The sequence below is a fragment of the Drosophila santomea genome, chromosome 4 (genome assembly GCF_016746245.2).
Source record: "Drosophila santomea strain STO CAGO 1482 chromosome 4, Prin_Dsan_1.1, whole genome shotgun sequence".
In the NCBI taxonomy this organism is placed as follows: domain Eukaryota; kingdom Metazoa; phylum Arthropoda; class Insecta; order Diptera; family Drosophilidae; genus Drosophila; species Drosophila santomea.
In genome coordinates this window covers 585,907-610,797 of record NC_053020.2, presented here as the reverse complement: position 1 = coordinate 610,797, position 24,891 = coordinate 585,907, and the positions used below count along the sequence as shown (strand labels likewise).

The following is a 24,891-nucleotide window of genomic DNA, read 5'->3' as shown; positions in this document are numbered from 1 at the left end:
ACAATAGACGAAATATGGTCAGAAAATTTAAGTTTAGGGTCCAGAAGAACACCAAGATTATCACCCACTTAGAGTGTTTTGGGTGGACACGACAAAAGGTCATAACTTTACACTTCAAGCCATTAATGTTTAGTACGTTATCGCGGCACCATGTTTGAAAGTTATCTAGATCGGATTGAAGGTTCGAATGGCAAGAAATATGCTTATACTGCAGGCATAATTTAACAACTTAAAGCTGCCATGGTGATATATTGACCTAAAAAGGTGCTGCAAATGAGGAGGATACTATTGCTTAACTGGTTATGTTAGGCGTTCCTCTAAAGATATACGCGCAAGAAAATACAATTATTTCTGGTTCATATTTTTATTTATAATTTGTATTTTTGTTTATAATTTATAATTTTATAATATATGCACATCTGCCAATTATTAAATATATAGGAACTTTATATTTTTTGTTATACTTCCTACATTTGTAAGTTTTACCCAGTATTTGTAGTAACTCTGATTAATTCATAAGTTGACAATAAAATTACTTATACGCTTTTGTTTACTTATATAGGATATAAGAAACATTTGTTGTTGTATGGTGAATATTATTTCAATGAAGACAAATTCCGAACACACAAAATATATGTAAGCTGTTAAAAACAAAATAAATATGATTTGGATGTCTTTGTCAAAAATCATTTTCTTAGAAACAAAGGAAAAAATGAGTTTGAAAGTTTTTTTTTTTAGTAATTTTTGTGATATGTTATATATTTATACATACATAGATCTGTATGTATGGTGGCTATCAATTGAGCAATGAATGTTCTGATATCATCTTAAAATCTCATATTATTTTGTGTGTCGCTTATCGGAATCATATAATTTTGAAATAGATTTTCTTATGAAAAAACTCAAGTTCATTATTTTAAATTCATAGCTTTATAATATATATAAGTATATATATATATATGTATATATCAGAATATATATATAAGTATATATATCTTTATATAAATAAGTGGAAATTTATATGTATATAATTATTTATATATAAGTATATTCAAATAAGTATAAATGTGTAATATATTATATAAATATATAAATAATATAGAATATGGACTGTTAGTCTGGTATTCTGTCAAATCTATTCATATCTTCTTGGCAATTATGAAGGCTTAAGTACGTACATATGTATGAAAATAATTCTTGTACAAACTGAATATGGGATTTCAAACATACACATATTTGCAATAGTCTAACCATAGAATGGCCAAATGTCTAATTTCTACATAAATTGCCTGTCATAAATTTAAGGCGAGACGAACTGAAAATAATGTCATATATAGTATTCCTGAACTTACAAGTAAATATACATATTTGTATTTCATTTCATTAAATTCTATAGGAACTTCTTAGTAGATTTTCTTATGTTTCCCAACATATGTTTTATTTAATTGCCGTTAACAATAAACTTATACATAAACAAATGCCAATAAATGTGCATGATGCAAAATAAAATCAAATAAATATAAGACTGTTTTAAAAATTTTTTTTGTTTGTAAAATAATTAGTCAAAAAATATTTTATTTAAAAATTTTGCAACTGTTTGTCCTATTTAATTATTTGTAGTTACATTGACAAGGAACATTTAAAATTAAACAATTAAGTAAAATTATCATACATGCTGAGATTTTTCTTTAAATTCTAAGTTTTGTATTGGAAGAGTAGATAAAAACGTTATAAAATTGTGAAATAGTAACTCCGGTCTCTCCTAGAAGTTTACGTTTGTTGTTTTTTCTTTAAACTTAAGGTATAAGCAAATATATGTTTGGAAATAAAAATTGATTTAATAATTTTGTAACTGTGAATGAATTGCTTAATAGGTCATAATAAATATTTAACAACTGTTATATAGGTTGAACAAATTAATATTTTAACTAAAGGCCCTTTCCCTATTTCTCTGTTCTTCCTTTTCGTACGAAAATTAGAATTTGCAAAATTTGAGTATAATATATGGTTTCAATGCAACAAGTATGCATTGCTGAATAAATTATTGGCACGATTTTCTCAGCATAATAATGACGTAAATTATATCCTTTTTGTTTATTCATGTACAGTTTTTCTAAATAAAATAGGAACCACGTATGTATATATTTCAGCTTTTATATTCGGCATACTGAAGCAGATCTTAGTATTCATTGGCTACACTCTAATATAAAAAACAAAGGCATAAAGCAATTAAATGCTAGGAACTCAGTTTACATTTCACTAATTCTAATTCATTATGTATGCATCTATATAATATCATATTTTTGTTTTGCAGCTACTTGTTATTATAACTTATCAAGATTACGCCCTCTATCTTGAATTGTTAAGGATTGCCTCAATTGTGTATACCTTAAATTTATTACTAATTTATATTTCGAATAGTTAGGAACACTTCCGTATAATTAAGAGATTCTTACTAATGTTGAAATAGGTTTTCGCAAGAATTCCATACATATCATATCCATTTGAATGATGGAATGTCAATGTTTTTATAAATTTTTTCAAAATAGGAACTTTTTAGTTTGCGTAGTATGGTTTGTTTTTTTCGTATTTTTGTAGTGTACGTATCTTTCGTGTCCATTATGCAATTATTTTTCCTTTTGTAGTCTGCAAGTAAGAATATTTTTAAAGGGCCAATACAAATTTGAGTATATTAACTTACCTACATTTTACCCAGTATCCACGGTTAGAAGGCCATATAAACACTCAGATTTACTTTCCACCTATAACTAATAAAATAAGAATTACTAATTTAGCTATCAGCCATTGAATATAACATTAGATGTTTGCTTTACACTACTCCAACTGAATCCTTTTATTCAACATTAAATTTACAAACCAAAGTATTATAAAAACAACAAATATATAACAATAAAAACGCAAGTCAGTAATAAAAGAATTTGAATAAAATGAAATGTTTATTTTTGTACATTTTTCATTATATTAATGTGATGTGATTATTGTGTTTATTGGCTTATACATTTATAATATAATGATATTTTAGCACTAATGAAGTGTCAATATCGATATTTGAAGCACCAAAAACATAATTTGCAGTATTTTTGAAAACATGTCTATTATTTTGCTACGGGCGCATCGAAAATGGAGAAGAAGACAACACGCCAAGGAAATTAATGGAGAAATAGTATGTAGTGTTTTCTCGACCCTTAAAGTGCCAAAAAAAAATTCTTGCTACATGACATTTTCCTTACTTAAAAAAAACCCTTATACTAAGAGTAATTAGTTCTTTAATTCTACTTTCGTGGTTTTTCACACGCAGGCATACATACATTATTTGCTTACACATATCCGTTTTTAATATAAACTATTTTGTAAAATTTTAATTTGCGAGGCGTTAAAAATATAAATCTACCGGTATTTGATTTTAAACATAATGAAAACTATCAATTTCGGTGTGGGCAGCAAGCAAAATAAAACATCTTTAATTACAAATAAACAGAAAAAGCTAACGTATTAAAAAAATAATAAACAAGCTTAATTTTAATTTTTAATCTGATCAACAGATAAGGTCAAATAGATGTTTTTTGTATCTTCCCGAAACTCTTACCGGTGATATGGTTTCGGTTAAATAGCTGCTGCATAAGTTCCTGATTACTAGCGATTTTACGCGCATCTTCAGGGACGGCTTCATTAGGCAAATTATGCTGGATATGGCTCTTGGAATCCCCACCATTTGTGTCATAGGCAAGCATACAGTTCCCTTCGGCAATAGCATCTGGATCTTGTCTAGGTGTATGAATAGCGTGACTTGTCGCGTTTGACACAACATGTTGTAACAAAAATGCCTTTGATAAGTTATAAAATCGTTTTTCCCTGTCAGAATCGTTGTCATCGCTTCCACTGCCATTGCTCTGCGCATAGAGCTCGGTGGTTTGTTCGAGCAGCTTCTTCATTTTGCAAATATGCTCGACACTAAAAGCATGCTTACGGATGTTGACTTGAGTGACTTGGCATAGCTGACAGTCCTGCAGATTTGTTTCGTGGTCCGTTTCCACGGCAACGCCGTTGGATCTTAGGTCGCTAACAACCTCCTTTCCGCTAGAGCCATCGTAGCTATTATCGTCAGATATGTGTGCATAATGTCGCTGATTTCGGGATTTTTTGTCTTTGGCCCGTGAATTTTGAAACCAGACCTTAAAGTATAAATTAAGTGTATCGTTGTAATTGAATGTATGTCTGGGCATTTTGATAAAGCTGTATTAGATGTTGAATTATTTACCTTTAGTTCTTTAAAACAATCTGGAAAGCACGACTTAAAAAAATCAGGTGTAACCCAAAAACGGTTTAATTTGATTGCCTATCATTTATGGGTAAGTGTTGCATTTTCACTAAAAAATGAAATAAAAATTTTAAAAAATGAATAACGGAAATTATAAATAATCTTAGTATAGTAAATATTTACAACATAAAAATCAAGAAAGCAAAAAAGCTAACTAATACCAAGGTTTATATACCCTGCAGCACTAACAAGGGAGAACACTATAGTCGAGTTGCTGGACTCTGCTAAAATAAAATAAATTAAATATATTGTTTCTACCCGTTACTCGTAGAGTAAAAAGGTTTACTAGATTCGTTGAAAAGTATGTAACAGGCAGAAGGGAGCGTATCCGACCAAATAAGTTATATATATTCTTGATCAGGATCAATAGCCGAGTCGATCTGGCCATGTCCGTCTGTCCGTCCGTATGAACGCTAAGATCTCAGGAACTACAAAAGCTAGAAAGTTGAGATTAAGCATACAGACTCCAGAGACATTGACGCAGCGCAAGTTTGTCGGCTTATGTTTCCACGCCCACTCTAATGCCCACAAACCGCCCAAAACTGCATAGCTAAGTAACGGGTATCAGATAGTCGGGGAACTCGACTATAGCGTTCTCTCTTGTTTTCATTATGTTATTTTTTCGTCTGTCCGTCCGTATGAACGTCGAGATTTCAGGAACTATAAAAGCTAAAAAGTTGAGATTAAACAATCAGTATCAGATAGTCAGGGAACAAGACATTCTTTCTTATTTTTATAATAAAGTTATCTTACTCGGTAGACATGAGTTATTTTTTATACCCGTTACTCGTAAAGTAAAAGGGTATACTAGATTCGTTGAAAAGTATGTAACAGGCAGAAGGAAGCGTTTCCGACCATATAAAGTATATATATTCTTGATCAGGATCAATATCCGAGTCGATTTGGCCATGTCCGTCTGTCCGTCCGTCTGTGCGTCCGTCTGTCTGTCCGTATGAACGTCGAGATCTCAGGAAGTACAAAAGCTAGAAAGTTTAGATTAGGCATACAGACTCCAGGGACATAGACGCAGCGCAAGTTTGTCGAATCATGCTGCCACGCCCACTCTAACGCCCACAAACCGCACAAAACTGCCACGCCCACACTTTTGAAAAATGTTTAAATATTTTTTCATTTCTCTATTGGTCTTGTAAATTTCTATCGATTTGTAAAAAAACTTTTTGCCACGCCCACTCTAACGCTCACAAACCGCCCAAAGCTGCCACGCCCACACTTTTGAAAAATGTTTTGATATTTTTTCATTTTTGTATCAGTCTTGTAAATTTCTATCGACTTGCAAGAAAACTTTTTGCCAAGCCCACTCTAACGCCCACAAACCGCCAAAAACTTTCAGTGTTGAAGACTCTCCTTCACACTTCCACTAGCTGAGTAACGGGTATCAGATAGTCGGGGAACTCGACTATAGCGTTCTCTCTTGTTTTTAATTTACAATAATTGACAGGGTATATGTATATAAGCTTCGGTGGTTCGTCACCCTTTTTTTTCTTGCTAAAATATAGAACAAATCATATTTTAAAAGAAAAACACATTATACCATTTACAAAAAATTTTTTTTTGCCGTTATAATTGAATGATTGTTCTAAAACACCAAACCCAATGTAACCAAATATATGTTTTCTGAACATAACTTATTTAGTATGTACTCACTTGAACTACGCGTTTCTTTAAGTTAACTTTCTTAGATATCTCTTCAAGCATTTTTCGGCTTGGATTTGATTCGGATTGATAACATTCATACAAAAAGTTCAATTGCTCCGGAAGTATGGTTGTTCGTAAGCGCTTATTTTGCTTCGATGAAACGTTAACCGGAGACACAGAGGACCGTTGCTCCATTTCATTGGAATTCTGAATTGGTTCATCTTTTTGGCATGCTTTTTCATCATCATTAAAAGTTAAAGTCTGAGAGTTGTTCTCTATCATTGTGGCATCCAGAAAGTCCTCAAGATTATGTAAGTACTGCGACTTTTCCTTTTCATCTTTTTGTTTGGATCTTGTGCATAAGTGCTTGTTATCATTATCAGTTTCAATTAAAGAAGATTCCTGTGGAAACTCTTCTTTTGTTTCACCCGAAGGGCTACCATTCGTCTCGGTTAAATCGTTTTGACCCTCGTTAATGCTAATATTGTTGTTATTAATATTTTCCACTTTGTTTTTGTTCATAGATAAGTCGTTTTCTTCGCTTGGCCTGTCTATGCGTAATTGCTCCTCTCGTTGTAGTTTTGTTGCCTGCTCCAATGATGTTTCTCCAATATTAGGGGCTTCATCCGACGCGGGTTTTGGCATTCGCGACAATGGTTTGTAGCCTGGGAGATCAGGGATTATTTGGGGCGAGGCAACTAACTGAAAAAACTTTTTCGACTCATTAAGTTGGTAGTACTGGAGTAAAAACTCGATGGTTGGCTTTTTACTGGAGCTAAATATATGCTGTTGGCTGGATTTTGACTCTTCATGTGTGCGATAGTACGATAGTAAAAAGTCATAGTTACTGACTTTCTTTAATTCGCTCTGTTGATAGAAGTTAGTTAAGAAATCAAGTTCAAACTCGGACTCGTTCCCTTGTTCTATTTTCTTATGTTGTTGTTGCATGAGGAACTGCTGTTTTAGTTCAGAGCTCGTTTCATTCTGCATAAAATATTTGTACAGAAACTCGTGCTTTTTATGTGAAACCTCAATCTCCGACAAAGACTGCATTTCATCTGCATTGGAAGAGCAGTCCGAGTATTTTCGTTTCTTTGTTGGCGGTGGTTGATGGTGTGGCTGCTGCTGTTGAGCCGCCGCTTGTTGTAGACTTTGCAAAATGCTGCCGAACGGTCCGAAATGGGCTTCAGAGTTTGTGTTCTGACCAGCATCTGAAAAAATGTTTCCTTGATTCATCAGGTGTAATAGTTGATGCTCTCGCAATTTTTCCAAGTGATTAAACTTAAGATCACATTTGTCGCAATCAAACTTGGGAGTGCGTTGAGGGTGATCTAAACTGTTGCTGCGTTCTCGTTGTGGTGGCGTGGGGGTCGTGGAAGGGCTGAAATCAGTAAGGGAAGAAGACTTTGCAAACAAATGCTGTGGCGAGGGCAATGCGCCAAATGAATGCTGTGCGTACTGTCCCGGCAAAGAAGCTGCCGAGCCCGTCGTTGACAGAGTTTGCGAAACAACAGCGGTGCCTGGTGGACCTATGCCTCCATGGTGTATATCCATGGAAGAATTAGAATCCTCTGAGCTCAAATTCTGCGCGATTTGAGCAGCAGCTATTTGTGCCTTGGCAGACTTTTTATTATTTTCCTCTTTGAAGCAGTGATTTTTCTGATGACGTATTAGCTCGTAGTACCTTTGAAATACCAAGTTACACTTTTTGCACGCATAGTTAATGTTCTGTTTCTTCGTCTCCTCATTTTCAAACAGGGTATTGTTCGGCTGGTTTTCATAAATCTTACGTTGTTTTTGTCTGGCGTTTTGAAACCAAACCACTATAACACGTGGAGACAGTAACAAGAGCTTACTTAAATATTCGAGATCGCTGTCCTTTGGATATGAGTTGTTCTCAAAGAACTCCTGCAAAACCTTTATTTGGTAGTCTGTAAAACGTGTTCGATTAGCTCGCTTGCCACCTGATGTCGATGATGAGGAGCTCGATGAGTTTGAAGAGTTGCTTTCAAACTGAGTACTAATACTGCCTGAGGTCGCCATTGGAGCTGCGTTCTTTTCAAAGGTTTTGCCAACAATCTGCAAATTTTTTGGTGGTCCCATGTTACTACCCATGTTCTCCAATTGCTGGTTAATTAAATCATTCATGCTGCCATAAATATTTCCGGCAGCTCCACTACTCGGAGAAGGGGGGCGTGACATTACATCGGAGCTCCCACTTTCTGATTTAGTTTCAAATATATTTATTTGCTGTTGATTTTGACAATGGGATGCAAGAGCAGAGCCCGCTAGCAAAGATTGGTCCTGGACTGTATCCGCGATTTGATTTGTCAAGCACTGTTCTGGGGGATCCGTAAGTTCCTGTTGGTGCTGCTTTGTTTGGTATGCAGAATCATTTGCACCGATCATATCATCCTGCGGCTCTGATTTTATTTGCCCGTCAGCAGAACATGGCAAGACCGGGTCCTTGCCCCCGGGCTGTCCGAAAAATATATTGTTGCCCAAATAGTCGGATATGTTGCCGCTAGAGGTTGTCGATTCTGGACGGGATACGGGCATTGAAACTGCAACGGTCGCAGATAATGTAGCAGGTCCTGTTGCGATAACTTTTCCCGCCGCAAGTACTTTTGTAGTTGGGCTTTCCTTAGAGATTAAATTGGTATTACCAGATGGTGCTAATAAAATTGTTGATGCAGTAATTGGAGCTGTTACTGCGACCCTACTAGTATCATTTAAAGGTGTAACTTTAGCTTGACCTGTACGTTCGTACTCTTCTATATTCAGAGTTGTCGATGGTGGATTATTAAAATTGTAAGGAGAGTCCTTATTGCGTTGTCTTTCCTTAAATAGTGTGTTTCGAAACCAGTGTTTAACCACCTGCAAAAACAAATTTTGTTCATCTCTTCTTTCACTCAATCCTGAGCACCCTTACCTTCATTGGTAAATTTGCTTTCTGAGACATCTCCATAATGCTCTCTTCGCTTGGCGAATTATTTATATCGAAATGGGCCCGCAATATTTTTAGCTGATCATCAGTTATACGCGTTCGAGCTCGTTTTTGATTGCTGGCCAGCTGTAAAAAAAGTTATTAATAAAAAAAGATAAAATAATGCTCATAAACGTTAAAAATTTTGTAGTGTACGAAAGATACAGTTTCTGACCCTATTTTTTATCACGATAACCAGCCGATCTGATCTTAATAATTCAATTTCTTCGTTCGTCAGTCTATTAACGTCAAGATTTCGGAAACTAATTACATATTAAAACAATAAAGTTCAAATTAAGCAATGCCATGCGCTCCAGCCGCCCAAAACTGTATTTTTTTTTACCATTTTAATCGATATGCCAAAAATATTCTGGGCACTCTAACGCAGAGTTTTGAAAAATGTTTCAATTTCCTTTAGATTTTACTATTTTATTTACCAACTTGTTTCCCTACGAAATTTTGGAGATTTAAAACTAGTATTTGTTATATCTAGCAAACAAACAAAAAATTATTTATCGTCTTTAAATTATAATTTGTTGCAGGCAGACCAACTAAAAAAGAAACCGACAAAAATGTTAATTTTAAAAAGTTCTTCAAAGTCTTGATCGTGTATGTATCGTAGTATGTAAAGGAAGATATAGTATTTATTGAAAGTTAATACTTAAATAACATGCAAACATAATATATGTCTGTGGATCTATCCGTATTTATCTAAAAGTATATTTTTTCAGTATTAAACAAGAAAGAACGCTATATACGTATTTATCTAAAAGTATATTTTTTCAGTATTAAACAAGAAAGAACGCTATAGTTATTATACCCCTTACTCGTAGAGCAAAAGGGTATACTAGATTCGTTGAAAAGTATGTAACAGGCAGAAGGAAGCGTTTCCGACCATATAAAGTATATACCATATATTCTTGATCAGGATCAATAGTCGAGTCGATCTGGCCATGACCGTCTGTCTGTCTGTCCGTCCGTATGAACGCTGAGATCTCAGGAAGTACAAAAGCTAGAAAGTTTAGATTAGGCATACAGACTCCAGAGACATAGAAGCAGCGCAAGTTTGTCGATTCATGTTGCCACGCCCACTCTAACGCCCACAAACCTCCCGAAGCTGCCACGCCCACATTTCTGAAAAATGTTTAGATATTTTTTAATTTTTGTGTTAGTCTTGTAAATTTCTATTGATTTGCCAAAACACTTTTTGCCACGCCCACTCTAACGCCCACAAACCGCCCGAATCTGCCACGCCCACACTTTTGAAAAATGTTTAGATATTTTTTCATTTTTGTATTAGTCTTGTAAATTTCTATCGATTAAGAGAGAAGAGAGAACGGTGCGCTGCGTATATTTGGAGTCTGTATGCTTAGTCTCAACTTTCTAGCTTTTGTAGTTCCTGAAATCTCGACGCTCATACGGACGGAGGGACAGACGGGCATAGACAGATCGACTCGGCTATTGATCCTGATGGAGAATATATATACATTATATGATCGGAAACGATTCCTTCTGCCGGGTACATAGTTCTCAACGAATGTAGTATACCCTTTTACTCTGCAAGTAATAGGTATAAAAGTGGAACAAGAATATGAATAAAATCAGTTTATGATTGAATACAACGAAACTATAATTCCTGTTTAAATATTGTTAATTATTTTTACGACAGTTCCTATGGCAGCTATATGATATAGTCGTCCGGTTTTGATTAAAATAAGACCAACATTGAACTATAATCGAAAAAGTGGTAAATATGTAGGTGTATGGCAGCTGTATGGTCCGAACCATCCGTTCTAATTCTGGCATTAATACGTTTAAATATGTTTTAATCTTATTTAAAATATATACAAAAATATAATTGCAGTCGAGTGTGGAGTGTCGAATGAGGATTTAAGAATTATAATCTTAATATAGTACCTGAGAGTTAGCGTTCACAGTGAGTTGAGTTTGAGCTGGGACTGTGATAGCTTTAACCGAGTCTACTGGTAAAGAACTGACACCACTGGTCAGTATCTGAGTATCACCTAGTACTAAAGCAGATGATGCGGTTGAGGTTTTAATGCTGTTATTTTGCGCTGATGATGGAGATACTGCATTACCGGCGGCATTGGCTCCGAATACTAGGGGGGGTGCTAAGTTCATGAAGTTAAGGGACATCAAGTGGTGAAACTGCATTATATTAAGCATGTCAACTGGGTTAATTGAAAGTCCTGATGCGGCAGCTACGGCTCCAAATTGCTGTTGCATATGCTGAAGATTTTGTAGACCCTTAAACATTTTGTTTATTAGCGGTGCAACCTTTACGGATTCAAATCACTTTGGAAAATGGAAATACCTGCAAGTGATGGGAAACCTCTCCAGCGGAAATCGACAGAACTTCGGGATGAAGGGCTCCGGTATCTGAGTTACACTGTTGTTGCTTGAGTAAAGCGGCGAATGTAGCGAGGTATTGTTGATGAGATTGGGAATCGAGAGATATTGGAGTAGGTGACAATTGTCTAGTTTCTTTGTTTAGCTGCGACTCCAATTGAAGCGGTGAGACATCACTCACTGAAACTTCTAAAACAAATCCAGTTTTTTTCTATCGGAATTCTTAGTTTGTTAGTAATGAATTGGATTTACCTCTTTCTACTGCATGGGACTCCGATGGAAAATGCTTGTGGGTCTCCTCAGTATTTAATACCGGCGTCTGCGGACTGTTTGTCCTAGTTGATGGGGTTACCTCCTCAGCGTGTGCTTGCTCCATGTGCTTCTGAAGCGCCTGTGTACTGCGAAAGTTGCGTTGGCAAAGAGAGCACTTTGTAGCATCCCGCATCGTGTGGTAGAGCATATGCGTTGTAAGTTTTTCTTGGGTTTTAAATGCCAAGGAGCACTGTTTGCAACGGTACTTGTAGACATGGCGTTCCGAGATAACCAGGCTCATGTGTGAGTCTTGAAAGTGGCTGACCATAGCTGGAATGGTCCTGAAGCTCATGAAGCAAGGACGGCTGATGTGGCTGGTTGCCAGACACAAATACTCCCCGTTTTGCAAAGGAAAATGCTGATTCTGTTGCGCATGCTGAAGTAGCTGTTCCTCGTGCTTGAAGCTTGCCTCACACTGATGGCAGGAGAGCCCTTGCAAACCCACTGAGAGGCTTAGGTTAGCTGAGATCGATTTGGTTGGACTAACATTGCAGGTGTTTTCAATAGATGTTGGTGCTCTCTCTAGCGTATTTGTTTTTGCAAATGGAGCTTTAGATGAGGGGCATGCTATATCTGTGTTCTCATTTTCTTTTTTCCAAGCTTTCTGATCCACCAGAAGTAAGAGCCGAGAAAGGCCATCTCTGGTAACGCTATGAACGCTTGTTAAATGGGCCTCCAAATACTGTTTTTCCCGGAAATGGTTTTCGAGGCACAGTGGACACTGTACCCCAACCTGAGATTCTGAAACTTTAGGCGACTCTTGAGCTGCAGATTCCGTCACTTGAGAAACTAAGTCTTTAGTTTCCTCCATTGATGTCATACGATTAACCTCCTGTTCGACGGGCTCTTGCTTAACGGCAACAGGACCGTCACTGACATTCGTATCTAAGTCCTTATCTTCCTCTACGGTCGGTGGATTTATAGCAGCGCATCTTTGATGCACTGCAGCTAGAGCAGCTGCTGCCACAGCTGTTTGAAAAGCCTGCAGAGCAGCCGTGTTTGTTGGTATACTTATAAATTCATCACTTTCAGCACATGAGTGTTCAGTTTCAATATGAGACGCAATGTCGCTTTTAGATTGAACGAAGTATTCGCAGAGATTACATTTGAATACTGTTGTTGGGACGCCGGCACCAAGGTTATTTACGCTTGGAGAAACAATTTGACTCAAATTCTTGTCGCAAGATGTTGCGCAACTTGAGGGAGATGTTGGTGAAAACATACTGACATCCGGAATGGCAGGGACTCCAGCAGCAGATGATGCCTCAGCATAGCTGGTATCCGACGTGGCGTCATTGGTTGTGGCTCTAGCCAAATTAAGGCCAGATGCAAAAGAAACATCTGAAAAAAAACACCGTAATAAGATAAGGAAGGAAAAGAAAATGAATCGATGAAATGAATCTTAATAGATACGGTAGAGTTACTCTTACAGTAAGGAAGTATAACAGATTCGTTAAAAACTCTATGTCCGATTCTAGGACAGCTACGCAGCATAAGTTTATTTTAACGAAAACAAAACTAGATTCGGCAAGCCGATAATGTACTCTTACAATAATTATATATTTAAAACTAGAAAGAATGCTATAGTCGAGTGCCCCGACTATCAGATACCCGTTAGTCAGGCATTGGAAGTGCGAACGAGAAATTATAAAATTTTCTCAAATATCGGTAGAAATTGTGGAGAAAATAATAAAATTAAATGCAAAAAGATTTTTGGCAAATTAAGAGAAATTTACACTATGTGAAAAAACGTAAAAACATTTTTCAGCGGGGCAGTTTTTGGCGGTTTGTGGGCGTTAGGGTGGGCACTATCTGATAGTTGTGGAACTTGACTATAGCGTTCTCTCATGTTTGCACTAAAGTTTTTAATTTGTTGTACGTACATAAATAACGTCGATGTTTTAGTTTTTTAACGAAGGAAAATGTTTTAACTATTTTAAATTTAATTTGCTTTTAGACGTTTATAAACTTGAAGTAAAGATAATAAGGTAATACTAATTAGTTAACCTCAATGTAGTTGTCAAAGAGACCACTAATAATGGAGCAGAGCTCACTAATCAACAGAGAAATGAATAAAATAGAAAGCGAGTGTTCAAGATCAAGCGACAAATGGCAACAAAGGGGAGATATTGACCGGCAATCGCAGGGAAACAGCTTTTCAGATCCGCAGGCACAAGGCTCTTTAGCTGAAGCGAGCTTGCACTGACGGCAGAAATCTTTTGGACCTTATTGTCTACATTCGCCAGTATTTCGTTTTGCATATAGACCCGAGACACCCTACATCAGTGTAGAGCAACGTGTGTAATTATCAACATCTAAAAAGGAGTGGGCGCTGGTGAGCTTATGGTAAAGGGCAAGGGCAAGTACGAATCTGGCCGGCTTCATATTAATGCGGTGCGGAGTACTGCTATGTGTTCTGCCATATCCGTATGTGCGCAAGAAGTGGCGGCGGAGCGGCGATTGTTTGTTGTGTCTCTGCGAGGTTCGGCCTCACAGTTCGGGGTTTGGGGTTCGGCGTCGCGTTGGTGTTCTGTGGTTAGGTGCTATGCCTGCGGTTCGGCCCTGCACGACGCCGCGCATCTGATATGGGAATCTCACACTGTGGAGTGGAGTAAATTTGTTTGGCCTTTTGGATTGTGGGCTTCGAACACCCATGCCCAAGAAAAGAAAGACTAGCCTGAGTCTGGGCTGCAGACTGAGGTTGAGCCTGGGCCTGGGTCTGAGCCTGGGCCTGAGACTGAGGCTGAGGCTGAGACTGGTGTGGAGCAAAGTGTGCACGTCACTAATTGCAAATTCGATGGATACACATAATCGTTTTTGCATTCTTAAGTAATTTGTAATAATTTCCTTAAGGGTCAGCGTCAGCGTATAAATCTCAGAACGCATATAAGTCGCTAAAGACGAGAGGGGCGAAGACGAGCGGAAAGACAGAGAAGAATTTACGTAAACGCGTCGATGATTCGGAGCCCAAAACGTGAGGACGAGGCCAGGGCGAAGTCGCAGGCGAAGACGATAATAATCGAAGAGCGGGAAGAAGAAATTGAACTGAAATCAGCGCTTAATGATGAGTTACGAACGAACGAACCATATTATACAATGCAATATGGTTATGGTCTGTGGAAGAGGAGACTTTGGAGAATCATAAGGAGCGTTTGTATTTATGCTCAACAGCATTTGATATATGCTTGATGGACAAGCAAACCTAATATACCTACACAAGATCGTTTTCCTTTGAACTGTGTATTATACAAAAATTTCTATATATTTTGTTTATGAGCAACTTTGTGCGAATTCTCACTTGCACTCCCACTAGATAATATTGTTCTCAGTCTGAAGTTTGCAACGCAGCGAAGGAGACATTTGTCAGCATAAAAACAAGATAGATCGCTATAGTCGAGTTCCCCAACTATCTGATACTCGTTACGAAGGAGAAATTTCAGCACTAGCAGTTTTTGTTGGTTTGTGGGCGTTAGAGTGGGCGTGACAAAAAGTTTTTCTGCAGACCGATAGAAATGTACAATACAAATAAAAAAAAAACCAAAACATTTTTCAAAAGTGTGGAAATGGCCAGATGCACTCGGCTATTGATCCTGATCAATAATATGTATACTTTATATGGTCGGAAACTCTTCCTTCTGCCTGTTACATACTTTTTAACGAATTTAGTATACTCTTTTACTCTACAAGTAACGGGTATAAATAGGAACCGGAATAAACGAAATAAAAATTTCGTTGTTATAAAGTTATTCGATGTATGTGCAAAGCTGTCAAAGAGTGTTTTATTTCAATAAATTACCTAAAACCAAAAAAAATATATTTTAAAATTCTTATTAAGGATTACACCTCATTTGTTAAAGTCCGAGTGAAAAAATTAGAAGGGAATAATAGATTACTTTTTATCATACCCAAGTTTTTAGACCCGTTTCCCGTAGAGTAAATGTGAATAACAGGTAGAAAAAAGCGTTGTCGACCCTATAATTATATATTATATAATTATATAGGGTCGACAACGCTTTTTATAATTATATAATTATAATTATATAATTATAATTATAATTATTATTCCCGTTACTCGTAGAGTAAAAGGGTATACTAGATTCGTTGAAACAGGCAGAAGGACGCGTTTCCGACCGTATAAAGTTTATATATTTCTAATCAATAGCCGAGTCGATCTGGCCATGTCCGTCTGTCCGTCCGTATGAACGTCGAGATCTCAGGAACTACTAAAGCTAGAAAATTGAGATTAAGCATACAGACTCCAGAGATATAGAAGCAGCGCAAGTTTGTCGATTCATGTTGCCACGCCCACTCTGCCACAAACCGCGCAAAACTGCCACGCCCACACTTTTGAAAAATGTTTTAATATTTTTTCATTTTTGTATTGGTCTTGTAAAAAAACTTTTTGCCACGCCCACTCTAACGCCCACAAACCGCCAAAAACTGACATAGTTAAGACTCTGCTTCGCACTTCCACTACCTGAGTAACGGGTATCAGATAGTCGGGGAACTCGATTAAACCGTTCTCTCTTTTTTTGCGCGCGAATTTCCATCGATATCCCAAAAAGAATGTTGAATTTTCTCGTTCGCACTCCCACTAGTTGATTAACAGGTGATAGTCGAGGAACTCGACTATATCGTTTCTTCTTGTTCCTATATGTATCTAATCATTGCAAGGGTATACAACCTTCGGCTAGCCGAAGCTTCCTTTCATGTTTTTTTAAAGCTAAAATACACATACATTGGCAATTACTACCGAAATATCTTCCAATTTGAATTTTTTAGTAAGAAATAATAATGTGTTCCAACATACCTTCATTGTCCATGACCCATTCCGTCACTTTAAAAACTTCGTTTAGTGCGGGTATTTCTTGGTTTTCACTGCGACGCTGCAAGCAAATAAATTGCTCGACTTGCATGTGTCTCATTCCCTTCACATGCTGGACCATTTCATGTAGATTCGTGGCGGTAACGTTGCACAACTGACAGAGGAGCAGTTTCTTAGACGACTGCAATTGCTGATCTTCATCCGGACAGGAGCATTGAGGATCATCTTCCGCCGAGCCCGAGGACTTATTGTGCATTTCACTTTGCTGAACAATGTACAGTAAATGCTGGAATATCATTCGCATTGTGTCGTGACGCATCTGTTGTGTGTGCAGGCCCAGCTTCTGAATAGAATTGGTGTGGAAGTCGCAGCAGTTGCACTTAAGTTGTACTACATTTGCGGCAAGCTGTTGTTGATACTGCATTTTATACTCATTTCGGGGACCGCCCTCTCTGATGTGGTTTATAAAGTTAAGCTTCTGTAAGTGCTTGTCCGTCTTGCTGTGTAGTTGAAAATTTGCCTTGAGATTCGTCTTGTAGTTGCACAGCCGGCATATATAGTTGTTATTGTGAATAACCATTATTTCGGAGGATGCACTGGAGGATTGCCGGGATCGATCTACCAGCAAATGCTGGTTCATATCGTCTAGGTTGTTCGTACTGAAGCAATCGCAGATTAGGCAGCTGTAGAAGGCCGTGGGCCACTTATCTGTTTTTGTCAGGGGATGAGGATCCCCTGATAAATCGCCGGGCACTTCGTTCAAGTGGCTCATTCCCATTGCCATTCCTAACCCCAAGCAAGCTCCTGTTCCATGACTGAGCTTCATTGGCTTGGGAGAAAAGGAAAACTGATCCGTAGTGCTCACGGGTGAAGATGAGGGTGATAGTTTGGTATTAGCTGTCTGCTGATGTTGTTGTTGTTGCTGTTGGTGAAGGAGCTGAATCATAAGGGCTTGGTTGTACGCTAGATCCGCCAACGCAACCTCGGGCATAAAACTTCCGGAGCTATGACCAGCAATATTCCCAGTGACGCTTTGTTGTTGTTGCTGTAAGAAATTAAATGCCTGGATGTGCTTGATGTTATTCTGCAGCACTGCCATGTTGTGGGTGTGCTTCTCGCTGGTCATGTGAATGCGCAGGTTGCGGGCCACGGAAGTTTCATAGCTACAGATGTCGCATCGAAATGAGGGCTTTGGCTTTGTGCCGCCGCTGTTTGTACTGATTCCGGCAGTAGCATTGGAACTATTTGCTCCAGTGGCGGCCGGCGTTGCGTTTCCGCTCAGGGATGCATTGCCGCCGACAATGTTGGATGAGCCGCTGCTTGCGCCAGAACCGCTGTTGGATGGACCTGCAGCAGTTACTTGGGGCGAGAGCAGCAGTTTGCCAGTCGCCGCTGCAGCAGCCGCAGCTGCAACCATATTTTGAGAGCTGTTTAGTTCCTGCATGTTGTTCAGATGTTTGTCCGATTGCATATGAATGGAAAGATTACCCTTGGTGGTCGTGGAGTAGTTACAGATTTCACAGCGATACGGCTTATAACCGCAAGAGTAGGATTCTCCCCGTGCCAGCCGAGGATGCTGTTGTCCTATCCCAAAAGAAAATGGTTTAAATAAATTGATAACATGGTTTAAAATCCTTTTACAAATTATTTCCAAGGTATGTTCATAATGTTAAATACTCATCCGTAAGGGAATGTTTTCGGCCTAAAACCCACTGTCAAAACCAATAACATAAAAGGAGCTAGCTATGAAAAACAGAATTATCGTTAACACTGCAGATGAAATTATGTTCTTTTTCTCAAATTATTGGATCCTTTAATATTAAGTAAAAACTATGTTGATTATTAATATTAATATTTATGTCCTGTGGGAGCTGTATAATATAATAGTCCAATCCGATCTGTCCTTCTTATATATAAACTACTTGCAACAAAAAGGAGACATCTAAAAAAGTTTGCTGCAAATAGCAAATAATAGTATACGTAGAAACAATCGCACTAATGGGTGGTGGGTCCAACAAAGGCTGACTTGCCCCGCTTGCATGAGTATACAAACTATAACATATTGTCATCAATAAACTCGAGAAATCGGAAAAAATAATATAATCCGTTTTTCTACGTTGTAATTCCTACAAAGGCCCTATATTATATGTAATAAATTTGGGAAATATTTAGAAATATTTAAGTAAAGTTAACGGACTTAGTACCTGCAAGGCAATAACCACAGGCACTCTCCCCATCAGGATGTTTTTCCCTCATGTGGATCTCCAATGTTTCCTGGTATTTATAGTGCCAATTGCACTGGGGACATTTAAGAGTCTTGCAGGAGTTGCGAGTAGACATTTGCACGCCGCTGTTTAATCGAGCTGAGTTTAGAAGCATTTCACAGCTGGGGAAATTGAAAATAAGCAGAGTAATATAATAATCATTAAACAATGAAACATACTATGTAAAAGAGAGTTTAAAATCTGTAAACGATTTAATTTAACTAGATTAGATTTGACTTAATTAGATTACTATTTATTTATTTCCTTCTCAATATTGCTTCCGGCTGATATTTAATTTGAATAGTAACTCACCTTCTAATGCAGGGAAGGCACCTTAAAACATTTATTAGTAGTAGTATCATCGCTACCTAGCAAAGTGACAAAGCTGTTCGCCTCGACCCAGGCGACACCATTCAATTGTAACAATTGGGGACCGGACGGCTAGGCGGTCAGAAACATTTATTAAGTGAAATCAGCGCAATTGGTTTAATTTTTGTTGGTTCAGCCGCCATCATAAATTTACGCCACTGCAATATTTAACTGGCCCCTCCCTGCAGATCATATCATCATGACAAAGATTCCCAACAAGCTGTTAATTGAAATATACAGGCATATTATATATATTTATGGGATCGGAGACTAAAAGTAGTGTGTCCCTTATTAACAAGAACAGATTCCTCGAACTCCATTTAACAATTTATGGTGGTATATTCATATCAACTTATTCGCTTTCTGTTTGCACTGGTAAATATAAACATTACCCTTTTAATTACTATATTCTATTTAATAAAGGTTACAACCTAAATGTTCGCCGGGAAATAAATATTAAAATGTAAGAGTGGAAAATAACTAGTACACCTGTTGGTTTGCTAAAACATAATTGCATTTGTCGGAGTTAGGGCTTTTCAGTTACTTTGCCATCATACACAAATTCGACACCCTCAAAACATCTCCACAAATTCACCAGGAAATATTTTCAGTGGTATTTTAGGTATTTTTTGCCAAAGCCGGGTTGGGATTTGGAAGTAGACATATTTATTCAAGTGTGAAGCAATTAGTGGGATCTAACTAACCGGAGGGCTTTTTATCATCAACCCAATCGTCATTTGTGTTTAAATGAACAGCATATAAGCCTGTCCAGCGGGCAAGTAATCAACCTATGACGTTCCCGCTGTTGGCCTAATGACTTATTGTTCAACAGTGGCAAAAAGTTTCCGGCTACAGTAGCAAGTCCGAATATCCTTAATAATTGCGCATATTACGGCATTATGAAGGAACTTAATATTTGCACCCTCCACGTGGTATATGCGGTCCTCAAAGGCAACCCTTCACCAATCAGCCATCAAATGCCTGCAGCAAGGGCCACGACTTCCCATCCACAACAACCTATCCATCCCCCGGAATCGGACAGAGACCCGAATTGCTACTGCATAATCTATTTCTTACCGCGCACAGTCTACTCCTTGGGGACGACCATTGATGTGCTCGGAACAGGCGCCGATTGTAAAGCTGGATGTGGCGCTCGACGCATTTCCAGCGCTGGCCACCGATGAGGTGCTGGGTGATATGGCCAGGGTAACACTGTTGCTGCAAGGTGAACGATGTGGGGTTTGCTGTGGCTGAGACTGAATCTGCAGTTGGGGCAGAGATTGGGAAAACTGGTGATGTGAAGAAGACGGGGACTTTGACCGCTGCTGGATGTCGAAAAGCTCGCAGGTTTTACAGTCCATACTTTTGAGGTCGGGATGATCGGGACATGGGCTTGGAAATAAGGAACTCTGGTGCTGATGTTGCTGCAGCTGCTGTTGAAGGAACTCTGTGATCACCTTCACCCGGTTCTCATTCGATTCGTTGGCGGCCAGCGCTGCTAAAGATGCATGGAAGGAACTGACTTGAGGAGTGTATACACCACCTGTTGTCATGTGCTGCAGTTGCAAAAAACCTGAGCAGGGAACATCCGAATCATTTGTTTGAGGTGATGTGGACATGGAGCCAATCTTCATTTCCACCTCTGACGAAGACGACGAGGGTGGCTCTGTTTCTTGGTTGCAATGTGTTGACTTATGGTTACTTATATTATCAGTACTGGGTGATAAGACCTCCCCGGATGCGTATGTCGATGTAGGTGAACTGGTTGAGGAAACTTTTGATAGGTTATTAGTCTTTGCTGTTGCTGAGTTTAAGGAACCAAATTTCACAGTTAATTTTCCCGCTACTTTAGGCGATGATAATGGGAGATATGCACTAGGTGCCGCCATTTTATTACTTCTAGTGTACTGATCCGTTTCAGACTCTTGCTCCCGGTCCTCGTTAAGGGGCGGATTCTGCTCAGTCTCTTGCTTATTTTCGGGCTCGAGTTCGGAGTCATTGCTGATAACTGGCTGCGGAGACAAAGGCAGAGTTGTGTCACTGCCCTCAGTTGCCGTTTGGAGCTTCTCGGTATCATTGCTGTCAGTAGAGGCGTCTTTACCCAAGGGCTGTAGAAATGATATCTGCGGCTTTTCATCCATATTTCTCTGAATAATGGCACTGGAGTACTCGCGATTAAGTAGCTGCTGGTCCAGCTCTTCCAAATTGAGTCGGTGTTCAGTGTTTGCATGCAAGCTAAAGGACTTAACGTTGCCAAATGACAACTTGCATATAAAACACATTAAAATTGGTTTCTGGATTTTGAATGCTCTGATTTGTTCTTGGCAAGTTGAGTTAGCATCTTGCGCGGACACCACACGAAAGGAATGGATTTTCGGACTCGATTTGTAGGAAGCGCCTACTGAGGATTCATCTTCCTCCTGCCTTTTGTTTTCACTTTGCTCTAAATGCGGATGTTCTATTTCTATCTCTCCCTGCCCACGATCTTTACCCTTTGACAGGTTCTTTAGTGAATCCGATGTTGAAGCATAACAAATTTGGCCAGACCCTGATCGACATACATTGGCATTATCTGTGGCGATGATGTATGCGCTGCCATCAAGATTGTAAACTATTTTCCCGTCAAAAGTTTCCACATCAGAACTGGACATTAGAGAGCCGTCGTCATTACCATTATTGGACCTGAAAAATAGTTTAAAAAAAATATACATTTGTAGTAAGATAATAAAATATTTATTTATATAATTTATAATTTGTAGACTAAGAGCAAGAAATGTTTTAGAAATTTACAAGACTAATACAAAAATGAAAAAATATCAAAACATTTTTCAAAAAGCTTTTTGGCAAATCGATAAAAATTTACAAGACTAATACAAAAATGAAAGAAAATCAAAACATTTTTCAAAAGTGTGGGCATGGCAGTTTTGGGCGGTTTGTGGGCGTTAGAGTGGGCGTGGCAACATGAATCGACAAACTTGCGCTGCTTCTATGTCTCTGGAGTCTGTATGCTTAATCTCAACTTTCTAGCTTTTGTAGTTCCTGAGATCTCAGCGTTCATACGGACGGACAGACGGACGGAAAGACGGACGGACAGACGGACATGGCCAGATCGACTCGGCTATTGATCCTGATCAAGTATATACTTTATATGGTCGGAAACGCTTCCTTCTGCCTGTTACATACTTTTCAACGAATCTAGCATACCCTTTTACTCTACGAGTAACGGGTATAAAAATATGAAAACATTTTTCAAAAGTGTGGGCGTGGCAGCTTTGGGCGGTTTGTTGGCGTTAGAGTCGATAAAAATTTACAAAACCAATACAAAAAACATTTTTCAAAAGTGTGGGCGTGGCAGCTTTGGCCGTTTTGGGAGCTTTAGATTGGGCGTGCCAAATATTTTTTTTTCAAATCGATAGAAAATTACAAGACCAATACTAAAATGAAATAATATCAAAACATTTTTCAAAAGTGTGGGCGTGGCAGCTTTGTGCGGTTTGTGGGCGTTAGAGTGGGCGTGGCAACATGAGTCGACAATCTTGCGCTGCGTCTATGTCTCTGGTGTCAGTATTCTTAATCTGAACTTTCCAGCTTTTGTAGTTCCTGAGATCTCGACGTTCATACGGACGGACAGACGGACATGGCCAGATCGACTCGGCTATTGATCCTGATCAAGAATATATATACTTTATATGGTCGGAAACGCTTCCTTCTGCCTGTTACATTCTTTTCAACGAATCTAGTATACCCTTCTACTCTACGATTAACTATTCTAACTGTTCATATATGCTAACTATTCATATATGCTAATTATCTCATAAAAACTTCGCTAAGAAATATAAAATACTATAGCTACTTTTTCGGGCGTAAAGTATGCAAACGGGTAAAAGGAATAATCTAGAATATACATCTTGATTAGAATCCTTATGAACGTCAAGGTCTCGGGAACTAAGAAGCATGTCTATTCTAGTGGCTCCTACGGTATTCAAGTTTGTTTGAGAACGCCGTCATCCTTAATTTTTTTGGGTTTCCCATTTGTATCGATGTTGTTTTTAAATGCTTAATACGGTTTCTTTATTTAACAAGTTTTGTTATATGTTATCTATATAAAATTGATGATGACAACTCCTATTTAAAAATTTCAGATTTGCAATTTTGTGACTAACATTTTTATAGCCATTACTCGTAGATTAAAGGTGTATACTAGATTTGTTTAAAAGTATGTAACAAGCAGAAGGAAGCGTTTCCGACCATATGAAGTATATATATTCTTGATCAGTCTGTCCGTCTGTCTGTCCGTCCGTATGAACGCTGAGATCTCAGGAACTACAAAAGCTAGAAAGTAGAGACTCGGCATACAGACTCCAGAGACATAGACGCAGCGCAAGTTTGTCGATTCCCGTTGCCACGCCCACTCTAACGCCCACAAACCGCCAAAAACTGCCACGCCCACACTTTTGAAAAATGTTTTAATATTTTTTCATTTTTGTATTGGTCTTGTAAAAAAACTTTTTGCCTCGCCCACTCTAACGCCCACAAACCGCCCAATGATGCCAAGCCCACACTTTTGAAAAATGTTTTGATATTTTTTCATTTTTGCATTGGTCTTGTAAATTTCTATCGATTTGCCAAAAAACTTTTGGCCACAAACACTCTAACGCCCACAAACCGCCCAAAGCTGCCACGCCCACACTTTTGAAAATTTTTTTCATTTTTGTATTGGTCTTGTAAATTTCTATCGATTTGCCAAAAAACTTGTTGCCACGCCCACTATAACGCCCACAAACCGCCAAGAACTGTCAGTGTTGAAAACTCTCCTTCGCACTTCCAGTAGCTGAGTAACGGGTATCATATAGTCGGGGAACTCGACTATAGCGTTCTCTCTTGTTTTTTCTAATTTTTGTTAGTCTTGTAAATTTCTCTAGACTTGCCAAAATCTTTTAGTGTTGAAATTTCTTCTTCGTACGGGTATTTAAATGTTTGGGAACTCGACTATAGCATTCTCTTTTGTTTTTATATAAATTCTAAATTTCAGATTTAATTAATTAGTTATGATTAAAATATTTTTTAAAAATCATGACTCGGGGATAACCGGCATCTGAAAGTCGAGGTAAGGGCAGCTTTTTAATATCCGTTTCCCTGCGAGAGAAGATGATATCCCGTCACAGCTTATACGCATACCTTAAATTATGGTCTCGTTTGTACTGGTGTAGGCACAAATAGAAAAGTTCACTGCCATGTGGTTGTGAACAAAACAAAGGAAGTCAAGGTTTCGCTGCTGTCATCCCCACCACCGATCCGCATCCGTCCCCTCTCAGATTCGTTCGGACTATTCGCGCGTGCCTTTTTGTTGTATGTCTTTATTTCTCTGGAGTCGTTGTTATCTGTTCTTCATATTCCTCAACTGGTTTCACACAGTCGGTTTTGCGGGCTTAGTTTGCTTATGCTTATGTAGCCAATACACCCACATACAAATTCCGTGATATATCAACCACCACCATCATCACAGCCTGGTTTTGTTTCGTTTTGAATTTGCTCGCAAGTTCGAATGCAGCTTTCGGTTTTAACTGTGGTTTTGGCTGTGCTTCCAGTTGAGATTGCAGTTGAGTCCGTATGCAAAGAACTCTGGACGTACTTTGAACCCAGGACGGCAGCCTGAGCAGTGCGTTTTCTCATCGTACCTTTAGCGTACAGTATCGTTTTGATCACTTCTTCATCAGGACGGCCAATTCCGTGGTGGTAAGGATGACTTGCCAAATATTCTTATTATTCT

General features: G+C 38.3%; 1 protein-coding gene across 10 annotated transcripts in view; it reads right to left on the bottom strand.

The window, feature by feature from the left end:
- Window positions 1–1,628: 1,628 nt before the first annotated feature.
- LOC120454831 (zinc finger protein 2) overlaps window positions 1,629–24,891 on the bottom strand; it is a 41,485-nt gene continuing 18,222 nt past the window's right edge. For 3 of the 10 annotated variants that reach the window (XM_039640300.2, XM_039640301.2, XM_044006489.1), the window contains 9 exons: window positions 20,199–21,803; window positions 18,693–18,874; window positions 16,474–18,072; window positions 11,604–13,004; window positions 11,317–11,540; window positions 10,899–11,249; window positions 8,928–9,068; window positions 6,005–8,872; window positions 2,977–4,193 (listed from right to left, as the gene is read on the bottom strand). In XM_039640300.2, the coding sequence (XP_039496234.1) occupies window positions 3,570–4,193; window positions 6,005–8,872; window positions 8,928–9,068; window positions 10,899–11,249; window positions 11,317–11,540; window positions 11,604–13,004; window positions 16,474–18,072; window positions 18,693–18,874; window positions 20,199–21,803 (8,995 nt within the window). In that variant the 3' untranslated portion in view covers window positions 2,977–3,569. Of the gene's footprint in view, window positions 2,769–2,976; window positions 4,194–4,279; window positions 4,389–6,004; window positions 8,873–8,927; window positions 9,069–10,898; window positions 11,250–11,316; window positions 11,541–11,603; window positions 13,005–16,473; window positions 18,073–18,692; window positions 18,875–19,064; window positions 19,072–20,198; window positions 21,804–24,891 lie in introns of those variants that run through there. The other 7 variants (XR_006356515.1, XM_044006487.1, XR_006356516.1 and 4 more) reach the window with 7 other exon arrangements.